Raw genomic sequence first — 19,360 nt, forward strand, 5'->3', positions numbered from 1 at the left:
GGCCTCCCAATCACTTCCCAAAAGATTTCTTCTTGGATCACAGCTTGTATTAGGACTTGCTACAATCTTGCCAAGATCCCAGCTCCACAGAAGACTGCACCCGTGGGGCAGGTACAAGCTTCATCTACTGCATTCCTGGCCTATGTATCTACCTAGGATATCTGCAGGGTGGTAACAAGGTCTTTGGTCCATACATTTACATCTCATTACGCCATTCATCAGCACATCAGTAATGCCACATTCAGGATAGCAGCGCTTCAGTCTATTATTCAGTCATCTCTGGCCCTCCACTAGATAACTGTTTGGTGTCACCTACTCAGCATCAACACAAACAATCACTCGAAGAAGAAAAACACTTACTTGCCTTTTATAACGGTTATTCTTCGACACATGTTGCTTGTGTCCATTTCAAGACACCCCCACTCTTCTTTTGGGAGCCTTCTGGCAAAAAAAAAAATGAACGAGGGCAGAAGAGGGTCGGCAGTGATCTATCTACAGCACAATGACAGCACCACCCCAGGGTGCTCAACAGCCAACTGATGGGTACTTCTGGGGCAAAATCTTCCCATACTGCATGCACAGTCATCAGCACACCTACTTGGAATGGACATAAGCAACGTATCTTGAACAGTTACAAGAGGCAGGTAAATTTTTACTTTTCTAGTTTCAGCAGCCAAACTCTGATGAAATGCCTGGCAAGCTGACAATACTTTAGCCACAGAACCTAACAGTAACTAGCGTACAGTGACAAGTTAAATGACTGGAGTAGGATGAAAACAAAAAGCAGTCAAGTAGCACTTTAAAGACTAGCAAAATAGTTCATTAGATGAGCTTTCGTGGGACAGACCCACTTCTTCAGACCATAGCCAGACCAGAACAGACTCAATATTTAAGACACAGAGAACCAAAAACAGTAAGCAAGGAGGACAAATCAGAAAAAGATAATCAAGGTGAGCAAATCAGAGAGTGGAGGGGTGGGGGGAAGGTCAAGAATTAGATTGAGCCAAGTATAGGATTGACTTATATAAAAGGCAGTTTAAACTTGATTTACATCAATGATTTACCACTGATACTTCTTCACTTTTCATGAACAGTACAAATTTTATCACTACAACATGTTAATTTACAACTAACCAAGTACAAGTTTCCAGGATTGAGAGAAGTAACTAGTGGTGTCAACTAAGGGTCTCTAGTGGGACCAATGCTATTCAACCTATTTATAAATGATCTGGAAAAAGCGGTACGCAGTGAAGTGGCAAAATTTGCTGATGATCCTAAACTGCTCGAGATTGTTATGAACAAAGCAGGGTGTGAAAAGCTTCCAAAAGATCTCACACAAAATTAAGTGACTGTACAACAAAATGGCAAATGTGTTTTAACGTTGATAAATATAAAGTAATGCACTGTGGAAAAAATAATCCCAACTATATATACAGGATAATGGGAACTAATTTAGCTATAACCACTCAAAAAGAGAAAAAGCAGTCCAGTAGCACCAAAAGACTAACAATATCATTTATTAGATTATGAGATTTCATGGGGAAAAACCCACTTCAGATCTGGAAGAATTGATCACTGAAGTGGGGTTCTGAAGTAGTGGTCTTTCCCACAAAAGCTCACCACCTAATAAAGAACATAGTTAGTCTTTTAAGTGCTACAGGACTGCTTTTTTGTTTTGTGAAGATACAGACTAATTAGGCTTCTTCTCAGACTACTCACTCAAGAGAGATATCTTGGAGTCATTTGACGTGCTGCAGCAGTCAAAAAAGCAAACAGAATGCTATGAATCATTTAAAAAGTAATAGAGAATGAGACATTTTCTTCTCTATATAAATCCATGGTATGCACACTTCTTGAATGCTCCCTACAGATGTGGTTGCCTCATCTTAAAATAGATATATTGGCATTGGAAAAGGTTCAGAAACGGGCAACAAAAATCAGGCATTTGGAACACGCGCCATAAGAAAGATTAAAAAGACTGACTTTTCAGCTTGAAAAAAAGGAGACAGTGAGCGTAAGAGAGAAGCATACAAAATCATGACTGGTGTGGATAAAGCGAGTAAGGAAAAGTCATTTACTTGTTCCCATAACAAAAGACCTAGGGGTCACCAAATGACATTAATGGATAGAAGGTTTAAAATTCACATAAAGAAGTTTTTCTTCATAAAGCACATTGTTCTGACAACCTCCTCCAGCATGTAGACTACCACGGCTTTCTCTCCGTTACTATTCAACATGCAGGGCACTACATTTAGCTGTTTGGAATGGAGATCCTTCAGCCAGGAGTGCCACAGGCAAACTAAGACTTTAATAGGGTTCCGAACAACAACACACACCCCAGATAAATTCAGGCCAGTTAGCTCTATCAATGGACATAAGCCAGGATAGGTGGGAATGGAGACCCTACCCCTCTGTTTGTCAGAGGTTGGAAATGGATGTCAGGAGAGGAATCACTTTCATAAAATCACAGAGCTGGAAGGGATCTCAAGGAGTCATCAAGCCCAGCCCCCTGCTTCAAGCAGGATCAACCCCAGTTAAATCATCCCAGCCAGGACTATGACAAGCCAGGACTTAAAAACCTCTAAGGATGGAGATTCTACCACACCGTTAGACAATGCATTCCAGTGCTTCACCACCCTACTGGAGAAGTAGTTTTTCCTAATATCCACCCTTCTCCTCTCTTTCTGTAACTTCAGACCATTACTCATTGTTCTGCTCTCTCTCACCACTGAGAACAGTTTCTCTCCATCATTTTTAGAGCACCCTTTCAGGAAGCTGAAGGCTGCTATTAAAGCACCCGTCGGCCTTCTCTTCTGCAAACTAAACAAGCCCAGATCCCTCAGCCTCTCCTCATAAGTCATGTGCTCTAGCCCCTTAATCACTTTAGTTGCCCTCCTCTGAACCTGCTCCAGCACATCCACATCCTTTTTATACTGGGGAGGCCAAAACTGGATGCAATACTTCAGATGCAGTTTCACCAGTGCCAAAGGGCGGGGGGGAAGACAACTCCTCTAGATCTGCTCAAAATGCTCCTCCAAATGCACCCCAAAATGCCAATGGCTTTCTTGGCCACAAGGACACACTCTTGACTCATATCCAGCCTTTCATCCACTATAATCCCTAGGTCCCTTTCGCTGTACTGTTGCTTAGCCGGTCAGTCCCCAGCCTATTACAGCGCTTGGGATTCTTCCTTCTTAAGTGCAGGACTCTGCATTTCTCCTTGTTGAACTGCAGCAGATTTCTCTTGGTCCAATCCTCCAACTTATCCAGGTCACTCTGGATCTTCTCTACCCTCCAACATACCTACCTCTCCCCCTAGCTTGGTTTCATCAGCAAACCTGCTGAGGGTGCACTCCAGTCCCTCATCCAGGTTATTCACAAAGATGTTGAATGACACCGGCCCCAGAACTGAGCCGTGGGGCGCTCCACTTGAAACCGACTGCTATCCAAATATCGAGCCATTGACCACTACCCATTGGGCCCAATCAGCAAGCCAGCTTTCTATCTATTTTATAGTCCATATATCCAATCCATACTTCCTTAAGTTATGGGCAAAAGTGTTTGGTGATTATCTGTTCTGTTCACTGTCTCCAGGGCATCAGACATTGGCCTCTGTTGGAAAAGAGGATACTGAGATAGCTGGACCTTAGGCCTGGCCCAGTGTGGCTGTTCTTATGTTCTATTCTCAGCATGACAGGGAGACAGTAACTCCTTACTTTAAACCCACTTCTACCACTGGCTTCCTGTGGCCTGCAGTAAACCTTGGAATTTTCCAACATACAGCTCCAACACATTACATGGAAATTGTTTTTGCAAGTACATAATGAAACATAGCTAATGCTTCCAAATGTTATTTGGCTGAATTTGGCTCAAAATTGTACCTGAAGATTAAAAATTTCCCTATGAAAATTGCAATTTTGATCCCTAAAATGGCATTTTCCCCTAAAAAATGCAACCTTGATTAGAGCAAGCATTGAGACTATTCATACTTTGTGCATTTTTAAAACAGCTATGTCAAACTGCCAAATAATTTGTACCAACGTTAATAAAATGTCTGCATCAAGGTAGAGATCTTCCACAATATATAGCTTCAGCATGGAGCCAGTAACAGAAGTGTTATAAATCACTGACAGAAAGGATCACTTATGAAAACACTGTAAACAAGTTATGCACACACATTAAGACCAATTATAAATTCAATGTATGCAATTTGATTAGCAAAAAAAAAAAAAAAAAAAAAGCAGCAGTCAATATACTTTGGAGAATGATAAACTATTTTTATGTATTTATAGTTATCACCTGTATATCCTTTGGGCTAATGCTTCTGCACAGACCTGCCAAGCATCTTGGGAGATCTTCAACTGTTCAAAATAGGCTAGTGCCTGCAATTATTTCAAAACATTCCATTTAGAATTGTCAAGGACCGGGAAGAGCATATGTAATCCAAGCAAGTTAACGAACAAGAGGTAAGGGAGGCACTATTTGATTAATCAGAAGCTCCAGAATCATAAATTACTTGGTGTCACATTCTGATGTCTGGCAAGAGTATGTATTGCCCACACCCTTAGTTCTTATCCTCAGGTAGATGAAAGTGTTGATAATTCTGTGTTGTCAGCAATCTCTCAAGTTTAGTCTCCTGGGAAAGCCCTGTCAACAAATGCAATGGTACTGAACATGACAGACAAAAAACAAATGTAAATATATCAAGAATTATTTTTAAATCACTATGTGTAGCTTAACAGAAATCACACCAAACTGGCAGCTCTCACAAAACTGAACTGTGGCCCTCAAGAGTCAATAATACAACATGTCTAGCAGTGGTATCCTAAATGGAGAGGACATTGACAAGTGTTTTTCAGTACTACAGGTCAGTGTGTTTTTATGCAAGTAAAGCACCCCTATACTCAAGTAGAATTAAAGAACAACTATTTTAAAACATTTCCACAAAGAGAGCTATATAATCATCTTAGGTTTGTCATGTTTGGCACCACTGTGTTCACAGTAAAAGGGACTTTTGAGTGATATTCAACTTAATTTCTGACAACTCTTACCAAAATTTTGACCAACTTAAGGGCCTGGAGCCAAGAGCCTAGTAGGAAGTTAAGAGAGATGCACCCTACCATATCAGAGGATGAAACTACTGAAGTTATTATTCCACAGATACTTACAAATCAACTGACTCCCCCACTCACCTTTCTATCACTAATTTGGTCACAGAATGAGATTTTACTACATTATGCATATCGGATTCAGAAAGCTATACAACACCCACGCACGTGCTTCAAACAACATCTCTTGAGCTGTCCATGAGGCCTTGAAACCTGTCATGCAAAAATGGATTTTCTTGCCAGCTAGGAGCTCCAAAGCAATATAACTTGTAGCATTTGTGGAAAAATGATCTGTAGCTTAATGAATATTTTACATGAGCCATCACATAAGCTAATGGTGTAAAAGCTTTGTGTTGAGAGCCACACAAGGCTATATTTAAAAAATAAACTAACGTTTAAAACAATACAACTTAAGATATTGTGTACAAGAACTGGAAACTGATAAACATAAAATCAATTTCCCAGTCTCCTTAACTTCTGATTAATATTGAACCATAGTCTTGGAGTGCTTTCATGTAACCAGTTTAAACTACACACTAATAGTACATAAGCCACACTCTCATAAGCGTTCAATAGAATCAGTGACATTTAAGAGCATTCTTTTTGTTCAACTACTGAATAAGACAACACAACAAGGATAAATTACAGTGAATAAAGTCATACATAGTATTGCAGTACAGTAAAATTTTGCGTACACACAAATAGCATTTATGTAAAACAAAGCCGTACAGTTTGTTTACATAATTAGCATACCATGATATTCTCTTTACTTCAGTTTTCCATGTAATCAGATAAACCAATAGGATATTACACTGTTGCCTAGAAACTAGCTAGCATACCTATTATGGAGGAAAGCAAGCAAACAAACAAACCTTACCCTTTGCCTGAAGTCTGCATCAGCATTTGGATTTAGTCCCAGAAGGGCTTGTTCATCCATCTTTATTACTATAGTTTTTGTTTTCTATTTTTAATTGGTTTACCCCTTCTCCTCCAATAGAAGCTACAAACATCTGCAAATAGCAAAAAAGCAAAGTTGGAAGAATCTGTATTTAGTAAACATCAGCTAGCCATCTCCGCATAATCATAGTGGGAATATCACCGTTGCCAACCCGAGTGTAGGCTTTTCAAATGCACATGAACAATTTGTCTAGAATGGAATCTCTAATAATTTTACAGCATAGTATGGTCTACTACTGTAAATATTAGTGCTTCATGTCCTTCAACAGCTCTTATGGCCCAGAAAGTTTTCTCTGGCCTCTTGACCTGTTTGGACCTTTGTGAAACTAATGTCCCAACAGTGATTGCAGTGTGCCGTATTTTGCACAATATTTGTGAATCCAGGAGTGATAATTTCATTAGCACCTAGTGTGCAGAGGCTGATGTCATAAGCAGGGCTTATTCGCAGCTGCTTACAAGGCCATTCTCCAATAACCGTGCTGAGGCTGCAGCAATCAGGAAGGCTTTGAAGCAAAACTTCATCAACAATCTGCCTGACCCATTATGGTGCTGTGTTTTCACTGTTGTAATAACACCCCCCACTCCCCAAAATTATTTCTGCTCCCCACCTAATGTGAACCAATAAATCAGCCATGCTTTCACAGAAAGAATGCTTTTAATTTGGGGCCACAGGGGTTAAGTTGCAGGAAGAAGAATGGATGTGAAGGGAGGGTTACTTTCACAAAAACCCATGGGCAGCTGTGGTATCCTCCCTCTCCACTCCCGCACAGATGCCTCTGCCACAATTCCTCTTCAGACCTTGGCGTAGCAGTGAGCAGCTGTGCTATCGGCCCTCTCCACCTCTGTGAGTCCCCGGAATGATTTGTGCACCCCACCAGCCTGGGTACCAAAATAAATCACACTGTGGTTGTCATCAAAAGAATAAGTTTATTTGGTGGGGGAGAGAGGGTTAAGGTGCAGGGGAAAGAAGGGATGTCAAGGGTTGTGGACCAGCCCCTTGCAGTGGCTCTTGTGAGTAGAGCAGCAGACTGGCCTTGCCCACCCTCCCTTCGGGGACCATGATGATGGGGGGTGTGGGGGCAACCTGTAATCAGGTGAGTCCAGGGAGCAGAGCCCACAGCCCTTCACTGGGAGTCCCTCTGCAGCTTGGAGCACAGGAGCCAAGTTTGGTCACCCATTGCTGTGATGAGCTTCGCTGGGTCCTCCCTCAGGTGCACCGTTTGCTCTCTCCAGAACTCAAGCGCAGTCTGCCACCACTGTGCTGTGCCCCTTTTGCCCTCCACGTTTTCTGCACTCCTTGTGTTGAAGGACAAGGTCCTGCTTGGACTTCTTGCGCTTCCTCTCCCTGTCTCCCACACTGGGGATACCTGCTGGAAAGCGAAGGTCAAAACTGAGATGTAATTCACACAAAGTGCTTACCCATGAAATTAATGGGTCTCTGTCTTTACAATCAGTGAAACTTTTTTTGCAAGGCCACTTAAGGTTTCTTAGAAATTACAATGATTCAAACCATGCATTGCAGAAGCCACTGCTCAACCACATGGTAAGCCATTGTCCGCTTTACGGTGCCGGGGTGAGGGGTGCAAAGCAGGGGAAGCAGGACAGCATCCTGGAACAGGGGGAGGAGAATTTCTTTGGCTGTTTCCTGGAGCAATCCTCTGCAAGGAAAACCCTCCTGTGCTGGACGTGCCAGTGCACAGGACCAGGGTCTGCAATGCCCTGCAGTTGGGTGGCAAGGGAGAAGGGATCCTTGTAAAGTGAAAAGACATGCTGGGGCAGGGGGCAAGGAAGGAGGGAAGTGTTTTCCAGCTGTATGCGGGGGGAAAAGTTTCTCGGTGGTCCCTGGAGCAACCCTCATCAGGGGAAAGACCATATAAAGCAGGGAAAACCCGCCTCTGCCGGACATGCCCACGTGCAGGACCAGGGTCTGCACAGCCCAGCCCAGCAGCCACATGGTGAAAGGGAAGGGTTCAATTCCAGCTGCATGGCCAGCTGGGTGGGGAAGGATCCCTGAAAAGTGAAAAGAATGTGGTGGGGGGGAGGAAAATGGGAGGAGAGAAGGCCCAGAGAGCCTGCCAGCTGTGTGAAGGTGGAAAAGATGGCGCACCCACCAGCCATATGGTGCAGTAATGCACTCCTGGGAAATGTAAAAGGGCAGGGAGAAATGGAAATAAATCCAGTCCAAATTCCTGTGCTTTAGGTTGCCAAAGATGACATCACCATCCTAAGAATAACAATATCAAAAAAGGAGAGATGCACATCCTGTGTGACCACAAGCCTGGAAAATTTGCCAAAATGCTGTGTAATGCTGTGACATCAGATCACTATCTGGCTATCCAGCATGCCAAGGTGTGCAACTGTGGAAGCTGCAGTCAGGCCTGCCCAAAACCTTTTGCAAAAAATACAAGAGAACCTAGATGAGGCCTTTGTGGAGATCTCCAGAAAGGAGAAACTTTCCATACCCAGATACATTAACCTGCTGTTCTGAGGGACATAGACCCATAGAAAACCTATACCCAGCCTCAACCCACTTCTAGTATTCAGAAAAAAAATACTCACCAGAGCAGCTGAGTCCTGGTGGCTTGGGAGCCAGCATAGAGGGGGCCTACGCTGGGGGGGAGGTGAGACCACCATGAGGGGGGAGAAAAATCAGCTCCAGCTCTATCATGAAGAGCTCCCTCAGGCCCTTTCTGGTTGACCCGATCCTCCTCTTCCTTGGCCTCTTCATCCTGGCCACCCAGCTCCCCTCAGCTGACCCCAGACTCTGTAACAGGGTCTCCAGGAGTGCCAAAATATAGATGGGTCAACAGGTTGGGTCCCCACCCCAAGAAGCACATGCAGCTGTTCATAATAATGGCAGGTCTTTGGAGATGACCCAGACTGCCAGTTGGCTTCCTGGACTTTGCGATACACCTCCCAGAGTTCTTTCACCTTCACCTGGCATTGCATAAAGTCCCGGGAGTAACCTCTGGTAATCATCCTGCACAACATCTTCTCATCTTCACTGTTCCTTAGACACTCAATGTCTGCTCACCATTGATTCCTCTCCCCACATTGCAAGGATATCCAGAACCTCATGAGGACTCCATGCTCGGGCTCTTTTGCAACCCTGAGAACTAAGCGCACTACTGCCCTGAGTGCTCATGATGGCAAGAGATGGCTACCGATGCAATGGCTCCTGATGTGGATGCAATGGCTACCAAGGCGATGGGTTAAAAAATTCTTGATTCTGTGCCCCTCTTATATTTCCCAGGCTTGCTGGTCATGAATTCAAGTTCATGGGCTTCCTGTGACCTCCTGCACACCTGGAGAGCAGTGGAGATGGAGGCGACCATACACGGCAGGTAACCATGTAGCCTTGTGGGATACATATGAAACAGTTCTGGAGGCTAATAAATTCAATTTTAAGACATTGCACTTCCACACTGGCCTTTATTTGGAATTTAAATTTGAAATTTACACTATACCCAGATGGTTTCAACGATGTTATATCAATATTGGCGCTCCCTAAATTGAACTAATAGTATTTACAGTGAGGACAGTGACATTGTAATATTGAGCTTACTGCCATAAATTCAAAGTTTTTTCCTGTAGGGTAGACATAGCTTAAGATGAAAAACAACTGAAGAGAGTTGGCAGTTTTTCAAAGAGACATTATTAAGGGCCCAAAAGCAGGCTATACTGTTGCATAGGAAAGACAGAAAGTATGGTAAAAGACAGCCTTGGCATAGCCAGGAGATCTTGCATGATCTCAAAATCCAAGGAGTCTTATAAACAGTGGAAATCAGAAGAAATTACAAAAGATTACTATTATCAAATAGATGGATACAGGGGCAAGATTAGAAAGGCCAAGGCACAAAACAAGCTCAAACTAGCTATAGACATAAAAGGGTAACACGAAGACATTCTATAAATATAGAAGCAAGAGAAAGATCAAGGACAGCATAGGTCCACTATTCAGTGAGGAGGGAAAAACAATACCAGGAAACTTGGAAATGCCACAGGTGCTTAAGGACTTCTTGGTGAAGACCGAAGCAAAGTAGTCTGATACAGAAATGCCTAACATGGTGAATGCTAGTGGGAAAGGGGTAGGTTTAGAGCAGGTGTATCCCACCCATGGCCTGCAGGCCAGAATGTGGCCAACTGAGCCTTTTTATCTAGCCCACACTGGCAGCAGCACCAACATTTTTCTGGCACGGCCAGCACAGGAGGGACCCCAGCTCGCACAGCCCCTACTTCTCCCAAGATGGCGGTGGCCCTGGTAAGTCAACACATTCAATTTGTTCTGAGGGTGCCTGGCTCTGGGGGAGGGCAATTATTTAGAGTGGTGGGGGGACTAAGGGTGCATGTCTCTGGGGGATGGGCAGGGGGGATTGGTTTAAAGTGGGGAGCTGGGGGTGCCTGGCTCTGGGGGAGGGAGAATTGGTTTAAAGAAGAGGGCTGGGGCTACCTAGTCTGGAGAGGGGAAGGGATGCTGCATGTCTGAAAATTGTGTGTAGTTTTTTTCTTTTTAATTTTGGTTTTGAAAAAAGAGGTACTTTATAAAAAAAAAGGTTGAGAAACACTGAAGTAGAACTCAACGTAATTGGTTTAATGGCCAACAGGAAGGATCTGGCGATTAAACCAAATAAATTGAGTCCTATTCTTTCAGCGCGGCAGGGAGGTGGGGTGGTTTGGGGCTGTGGGGGGAATGGTTTAGAAGATAAAATAAAAAAAAAAAGTTAAACATTACTTAGAAAAATTAGATATTTGCAAGTCACCAGGGCCTGATGAAATGCATACTGAATAGAACCAGGGCTTGAACATAAAATAGCCCCAAACCACCATTCAATTTAGATACTGGCATAGAGAGTAGACTTATTAAGGTTGTAGAAGATACCAGGCTAGGAGGTGTTGCAACTGCCTTGGAGGATAAGGTCAGAATTCAAAATGATCGGAACAAACTGAAGAAATGGTCTGAGGTAAACAGGATGAGGTTGAATAATGACAAATGTAAATACTCCACTTAGGAAGGAACAATCAGCTTCATACATATAGAATGGGAAGTGACTGTCTAGGAAGGAGTACTGCAGAAAGGGATTTAGGGGTCACAGTGGACCACAAGTTAAACAGAAGTCAACAGTGCAACTAAGGAGATTTCGAAGTTCCTGAGGTCCTTTTGAAAAGGACCCTTGTCTGGACGAGCTGCACGGCTGAGAAAAGCAGCAATTTCGAAGAGCCGTGGCCAGTGGCATTCTAATGAGGCGCTGAATATGCATTTCAGCGCCTCATTAGTAATCTTCAAAATGGCAATTTCGAAGATTTGGGTGAGTGTAGACATAGCCAAAGTGGCAAATTTAGGCTGTTTCACCTAGGGGCATTTGCCAGCATAATTATGTTGCCGCCCCCCCAAAAAAAATTAGGCCAGGTCTACACTAAAATATTCCATTGACGCAGATACATCACACAAGGATATGAAAAAGCCACACCCAAGTGACAGTTATGCTAATATAAGCCGTGAAGAAGACAGTGCTCAGTAAATGAGACTTCTTCCACAGATGTACTTCAGCTTCTCATGGATGGTAGTTAATACACTGCCCACCCACCACTGTAGTGTCTACAATGAACTGCCAGAACAGTGCAGTTTCAGCATTTCAAACAAAGACCTATTCTTAAGTGCACACAAGGTAGGTCTACACTACAGAATTACTTCACTATAACTACACCACTTTAGAGTGTATAATCTATGCCTAACCTAAGCACTGGTGTAGACAGTGTTATGTTGGATGAAGAATTTCTCCCCCTTTTATAACTACCCTTTCTTGCAGAGATGAATTGGCTCTTCCAACAGGTGCCCTCTCTCTCTTGACTTAGGAGCATCTTCATTACAGCACTATAGCAGAGCAACTATGCTAATACAGCTTTTCAAGTGCAGACCTTCCCTCAGTCTCATCAACAGAGCTAGTTAATTCTACAAACAATTAACCTCTTCTGAGAGCATTCTGGCTGGGGATAGAAAAGTGGTGGGTAACCTGCAGCTCATTAAAGGTTTGTGTAGCCTGTGAGACATTATGTTCAGCATTGGAAACCTTGCAGGCGGGCAGATTTCAGTGTTTCCCATCCACATAGGTCCCCCTCCCCCACTACGCATATTGCCAAAGTGACATACACATAAAGCAAGGCATGTGAACTGAGCTCGTGGGCCACACATTGCCCACCACTGCTCTAGATACATCCTGTTCAGAGACCCAACTGGAGGTTCCACCCATTCTTCAGTAAGGGCTCCCAAAATACCCACTTTTTGTTTTTGTGTGACGTCAGATACATGCTGTTTGCACACAGCACTGATTGAGAGCGCCATGTGCTCACTGCGTATCTAGTCAAAATGCTGCTATGAGTCAGGTGACACCCTATAAATTCTAGGTACACGAGTGCAGTTAGCAAGACTACCCTATCTCAGGAGACCTTCTCATTCATGACAATCTTGCAACCCACTAGACTAGGTTGCCCATTGCTGGGCTAGAAAGTATGAACTTGAGTTTCCTCAGTATTGCCAGTAACTGTCCTAGGGTTGAAGCCAGAGTTCCACTGTCCCCAGGAAAGTGGGCTGCAAACTCAATAGCTGCTTGCGTAGTTCTGGGTCCTCTAGTGCCATGCACTCTGGCCCATGTTTCTCCAGAAGCATTACCCAAAGCCCCTGAGGAGGTTGTGCAGTGCAGGATGCTAGTCATTGCTGGTCGCACCAGCAAACAAAGTGGCACACCTCCAAGAGCAACAGCTGGGTGCTGCAGTGAGGGGCACTGCTTCCCTGCAATCTCTTCTAAGGAGGCGATCATGAACACTAAGCTACATGTCAGAAACAATGAATTTGCAGACACTTCTCTAGTATAGGGTGGGCAAACTTTATGGCCCAAAAGCCTTATGAATGTGTGGAAATTGTATGGAGGGCCATGAAGGCTCACAGACTTGGGATTGGGTTGCAGAAAGGGGTGAGGAATGTTGCTGGAGTGCTGACTCAGGGGTGGGACCAGAAATGAAAGTTTCAGGGCACAGGAGGGAGCTCCATGTTGGGGCAGGGAGTAAGAGCAGGGTCTGCATGTGAAGGTTCTGGCTAGGGCTGGGGCTGGGGATGATGGATTTGGGTTGCAGGAAGGGCTGTCAGTGTGCTGAGCTTGCTGCCTCAATCAAGCGGCACCCGCAGCATGTCCCCTTTCTGGCCAGCTCCTACTTGGCAGTGCAGCCAGGGAGCTCTGTGCACTGCCCCTACAGTTTCCACTGGCTGTGATTCTCAGCCAGTGGGAGCTGCAGCAGTGCTTTGGACAGGGACAGTGCACAGAGCCACCTGGCTGTCCTATAAGCAGGAACTAGATGGAATCGGGACATGTTGCTGCTTCCAGCAGCCACACAGAGAAGGACAAGACCCAAACTCAACTTCTCCAGGTGGGGGCGGACCTGAGAGTCAGATGCAGCGCATGGATTGCAGCCCTCCTTTCCACTTTGTAAGTTAGCATTTTCTCTATGTATTTATGTTGCAATTTGGACAGGTCTGTTACTCCCCTTAGAACAATAACTTTCATACATACACATTGTGTAATACAGATTTGTTGTAACATCCCATCTGTAACGCTGTAATTCTTTAGTGACACACTATTTAATGGAAGAATTGTGCCTTTGCCGGCGCTCCTTAAAGCAAGCCCCAGCATAATATAAATTTCTCATGTAAACCACCATTTTGAAGCTCTTGGTAGTACTCATACCACTCAGTCACAACAATTAAGTGACAAATGCACAAAACCCTACTGGAGTTCATCATAAGGGCTCCAAAACCTGAATCAGCCACCATAACAGAAATCACACTAGAATCAAAAAAATTAAACAGAGTTAAGTCTGAAGTTTCCAACTTCTTGGAGTGAAATGGGGTTCTCAGTCTCCTCAGCGGGTGAGCTAATATTGGTTTCCTCTCCTACACTTTAGAAGCTGTCAACCCCATTACTTTGTAACTCAGAGGACTGGTTAAAGAAGTGAAGTATTCCCACCCCATTCTCCTAGCTCAAGATGGGCTGATGCACAGTAACTGACTCGCTTCTGTTACTGCCCTCAGTGAGCCAGCACTCTCTTCTACTGCGTAATGTCTCTGCAGTGTTTGGCTAAGGATTAGGACAAGTAATTATCAACCATCTAGCAGTCTTTGCCCTACTTGGAGTAAAGCAGAGGAGCGAATCTAGTGCCTACCAAACAGCATAGAACATTTTCTCGGGTCCCTTAATTATTCTGGGCCAAGGAGGAGGGTTAATTTCACCGAGGATATGGGTTTGCGAACAGGAGAGTTCAGTGGTTCATATGTTCAAGGCTCTCCTTAAAACCTACTAGAGATTTATTTCAAATTGAAGCCCCAGCTCTCCAGGAACGGCCGCTCTTGAAGACGACAGGGGCTCAACACCACACGCCTGACAAGTTGTTCTTCCAGTTTAAAGAACATCCCCTCGCGATCCATTGCCCAGAAACGTCGTGGGCACAGCGCCTGCCCAGCCAGGCCAAGTCAAACGCCCCGAGGCTGCCATGCGGAGGAGCAGCCCATTACGACGCTCCCGCGACGCCGCACGGGCGGAGACGTCAGCCAGGTGCCAAAGCCGAGGCGCTGAGCTTGCGCCCGGCCCTAGGTCAGGGCTGCCAGAGACCAGACCGGCATAGGCATAAAACAAGCGCGGGCTCCGCCCTCAGGTACCCGGCGAGAGCCCCACGGCCCGCAGCGGCTTCTGCCGGCACAAGCTTCGCGGCCGCAAACGCCACCTCCCTGGGCGCTGCGCACCGCGGACACCCTCCCCTGCTGGAGCCGAGGACTGGGCTGAGTCAACGCGACCTATGCCCCGTCCCCCGCAGGCCTGGTACCTTCCCCGTCACTCCATTCCGGCAGCGCCGCCGGCTCCGCTTCCCGCCGCCACGCGCCTAGAGAACCGGGCCACGCCGCCTCCACGAGCGGCTGCGGGGCGTAGGGGGAACGCCGCCGCTACTCTAGAGCAGCGCGCGGCTGATGCTGGATGCGTGTCCGGGGCGGGCAACGCCGTGTGATGTCGCGCCTGTCCCCGCCCCTCAACCACAGTAAGGGACTACTATTCCCAGCGTGCTCCGCGGTACACCTTGCAAAGGCGCCAAGCTGTCCCTGGGCGGGAACGGAAGAGCTTTCTTCTTCCGGTGCTCACAGTACTCTCCTGGACCAGAGCGCCGCCGCCCTGCATCTTGGGATATATAGTCCTCCCAGGGCGCATCTTTCGCTGGGCTACATAGTCGTCACATGACCTAACCCTCATGACGCACAGCACGCTGGGATATGTAGTCTTTTCAGGACGCACAGACCGCTTGGCGCTGTAGACTCCACAGAATCTAAAAATTCAAAGTTGTTCCTTGATGCATTGTCTAAATAAAACATTTATTAGCTGATGAGTTTTTGTGGGACAGACCCACTTCTTCAGATGTGGAAAATTCTGAGCAACAATAACTGAAATGAAGAGAATTTAACAGAAAGAAATAATGAATTAAAAACTGACAAATCAGCTAGCTAGGACAGAAGGAAGTGGGGTTAAAAGGGGAGGTTAAGTTAAGTGGACTGCCTGGGATCACTATGAATATCAAAGGTGGGGAAACTGTCCTTGTGATGCGTGATGATCATGCTCAACATCAACAACGGCTATGGGCTCAGTGCCCATTGGCGTCTGATGCCTGTCTCACTATTTCCTTTCATCTTTTCCTGTTCAGTGCGGAGTGGCTTAGTTTCTGTAGACTAGCTCCGCACCAATCTACTATTGTAATGTGTAAGGTAGTTGATATCCTGTTGAGTCTGAGGTGAAAATTATCAAATTTGAGAATGAACTCCAGTTCAGATGCCTGCCTCTTTGTAATCTGGTGTTAAAGTCTCTTTGTTTCATAATGCACCCTTTTAAGTTGTGAATGCTACAATGTGCTAGATTGAAATGCTCACTGACATAAGAACATAAGAACGGCCATACTGGGTCAGACCAAAGGTCCATCCAGCCCAGTATCCTGTTTGCCGACAGTGGCCAGTGCCAGGTGCCCCAGAGGAGGTGAACCGAAGACAATGATCAAGAGATTTGTCTCCTGCCATCTGTCTCCAGCCTTTGACTAAAGGCTAGGGGCACCATACTTTACCCTGGGCTAATAGCCATTTATGGGCCTAACCTCCAAAAATTTATCAAGCTCTATTTTAAACTCTGTTAGAGTGCTGGCCTTCACAGCCTCCTCCGGCAAGGAGTTCCACAGGTTGACCGTGTGCTGTGTGAAGAAAAATTGTCTTTTATTAGTTTTGAACCTACTACCCATTAATTTCATTTGGTGTCCTCTAGTTCTTATATTATGGGAACAATTAAATAACTTTTCAATATTCAATTTCTCCACACCATTCATGATTTTATATACTTCTATCATATCGCCCCTCAATCTCCTCTTTTCTAGACTGAAAAGTCCCAGTCTCTCTAGCCTCTCCTTACATGGGACAGTTTTATGTGTATTCGGATTCCTAATTTCTGATTTGTGCCCATTCATACCTTCACTTTCTCAAGATATCAATTACCTTACACATTACAACTACAGTTTCCCCACTTTTTTATGAACGTATGGGCAGATGCCCAGGTAGCTGTTTTACAGATGTCAATGATATCCTAGGCACATCCTCAAGAAAAGCTACCGGTGCGACTATAGCTCTGGTAGAGTATGCGTGTAGACCTGTTGTTGCCCTAACAGATGCTTGTGAGTTGAGTACCTGAAGAGGGACGGAGAAGGAAGTTGGGTAGGTGGAACAGAGTTGAATGGGATGCAATATCCCTTGTGTATGATTTCCAAAACTCATTTGTCAGAGGTGATGATTGTCCAGTGTGAGTAAACAGGTGTTAGATGGTATCCAAATTGGGCGGAGGTTAAGGAGATTAGCAATTGAGCATGGAGGTCTCTCAAGCCTTTGACCAACACTTCGAAAGGTCTGCCTGAAAGGGGATGGTTGAGAGAGATGATGGATTGCTCTGGCATCTGTTGTCTTGTTGATTGTTGTTTCAGTTACTGATCATATTGCCTCTGGGCTTGGGCTTAAGGGATATTGTGAAAGCAATATGGTATTTGGAGATAAGGAAATAGGAAGGAAGATAAGTGTTGATGGTATTGAACTAGAAAATGAAGAGAAGTTCACATATCTGGGGAGCAACACAACATATGATCTAGACTGTAAGAAGGAAATAGCGACTAGAATAGCAAAAGCAAGAGCAAGTTTGAAGGCGATGGATAAGATCTGGAAAAACAAAGCAATTAGCTTAAGAACGAAGCTGACTGTCTTGAAAACATGCATATTCAGCAGTATGTTGTATGGATGTGAGACATGGGTGATAATGAAAGATTCGAAAAGAAGAATATTGGCATTTGAAAGGAGTTGATACAGAAAGATTCTGAGAATTGGATAGATGCAGAAGGTCACCAGTGAGAAATTATAAATGAAGATACAGCCAAAAGAGAACCTACTGCAGAAGGTTATAAAATAGAAACTACAACTATTTGGACATATTTGCAGAATGAACGATGAACGAAAAATCAAGACCCTGGTATTCGGCATAATGGATGGTTCGAACAGGAGAGGCAGACCCCACAGAGAGTGGATAGATGATATAGTAGATTGGTGCACAGCTAGTCTACAGAAACTAAGCCACTCTGCGCTGGACAGGGAAAGATGGAAGGAAATAGAGAGGCATCAGACACCAACGAGCACTGAGCCCACGGTTATTGATGATGATGATGATGATGATGATGATAATGACTGTTTGCACACTCTGCCTTGTTTCTCTTTGATGCCAGGTATATATATCCCGAGGGTTTTGAGAATACTTTTGCATTTGGCCTGGGAATCTTTGAGTGTATGAAGGGCTACATCTGTGGTGTTGGCAAATTGCTGGTGTCCCTTAAAGGGTAGCTCCTCAACTGTGGCTGAAACCTTTTTGGAGAATCCTGACAAATGAAATCACAAGACCTTGCTCAAGACCACAGATGTAGGGATGAAGCAGGAAGCCATGTCAGCAGAATCCAGGGTGACCTATAATGCCATTCTGGCAATAAGGGAACTCTCACTGGCATATTCCCTGAAATGGACCTATCTGTCACTTGAAACATGGTTAATAAGGGAGGACATTTGTGCAAACAGGTTGCATGTGTATTTGGAGAGTACTGCTGAAGAACTGGCCTTCCAGTCATTGGCATGTCCAGTCTTTTAGAATGGGGTGGTGCATGATATGTTCTTTTCCCTCAGAGACACTGCATCTATTACTAGGGAATTTGGAAGGTGTGCAAATAGAAACTATTATAGATAGTTTTATATAGATATTATATAGATTATAGATATTATAAATAGATCCATTAAATACCACATAGTACTGTGTGTCAGATCATTTACAAGAAGGGGGATCTGCGGTTGGAATTTGCTAAACTGTTTCAGCTGGGTCCATGAGGGCAGTGATAATGGGCAATATGAGTTTAGCAGCAGGAGAAGCATGAAGAGTATCAGTTAGTTTATTCTGCATCCCTGGTAATTTCTCCAGAGAAATATGAAGGGAGTCAGTCACATGTTTATAAAGTTCTTGAAATTATTTGAAGTCATCCCCTAATGCATGAGGATGCAGTACGATGGTGTCGGAAGATGATGAGGAAATGTGGGTAGGTAGAAGTGTTAGGTTAGTGCAGGATGTTCACAAACTTTTTACATATTCTATTTCCTCACATTTTACATGTGTATTTGTACCATCATATTCCTGACTTTCACTGCCGAACCTTTTTTCACTTGAGGATGCTAGATTCTGAACAATTTTGTTTTTGTTTTTGAAATCACTGTGCAGCTGCACTGTGCAATAAAGTTGTGCATGTCTCAAGTTAATGCAACTGTTGCGACTGTCTGCAACCTGATTCTTGCCGCCCCAACAGGACTGGCAGTCGCGTTAACCTAAGACACGCAACTTGATTGTGCATATCTCAATAGTTTACTGTATGCAATAATTCTACAGTAACAGAGAGAAAGCCGTGCTAATCTATATATTGTCAGAACAAAAAAAGCAGTCCTGTAGCACTTAAACGACTAATGAAATTGTTTATTAGGTGATGAGCTTTGGTGGGACAGACCCACTTCAGATTTGGACAGCCACCTTAAGAATTTGGAGCATGTGAGCTTTGATTGACTGATTCATCATCCGGTAGGAGTCTTTCTTTTAGCCAATGAGCGTTCAGAATAATTTATGGCCGTTACTTCCTGCGGAGAGGGTGACGTGAGGCTGTGG

The 19,360-nt window shown here is 44.6% G+C and overlaps 1 protein-coding gene across 3 annotated transcripts in view; it reads right to left on the reverse strand.

Moving 5' to 3' along the window:
• Positions 1-15,129, reverse strand: part of XPOT (exportin for tRNA) — a 63,292-nt gene extending 48,163 nt beyond the window's left edge. Inside the window, exons 1-3 of one of the 3 annotated variants that reach the window (XM_075013682.1) lie at positions 14,934-15,129; positions 5,986-6,118; positions 4,300-4,382 (exon numbers count right to left, since the gene is read on the reverse strand). In XM_075013682.1, the coding sequence (XP_074869783.1) occupies positions 4,300-4,382; positions 5,986-6,045 (143 nt within the window). In that variant the 5' untranslated portion in view covers positions 6,046-6,118; positions 14,934-15,129. Of the gene's footprint in view, positions 1-364; positions 442-4,299; positions 4,383-5,985; positions 6,119-14,933 lie in introns of those variants that run through there. The other 2 variants (XM_075013672.1, XM_075013690.1) reach the window with 2 other exon arrangements.
• Positions 15,130-19,360: the final 4,231 nt, after the last annotated feature.

Source organism: Carettochelys insculpta, chromosome 1 (assembly GCF_033958435.1).
Source record: "Carettochelys insculpta isolate YL-2023 chromosome 1, ASM3395843v1, whole genome shotgun sequence".
Taxonomy (NCBI): Eukaryota; Metazoa; Chordata; order Testudines; family Carettochelyidae; genus Carettochelys; species Carettochelys insculpta.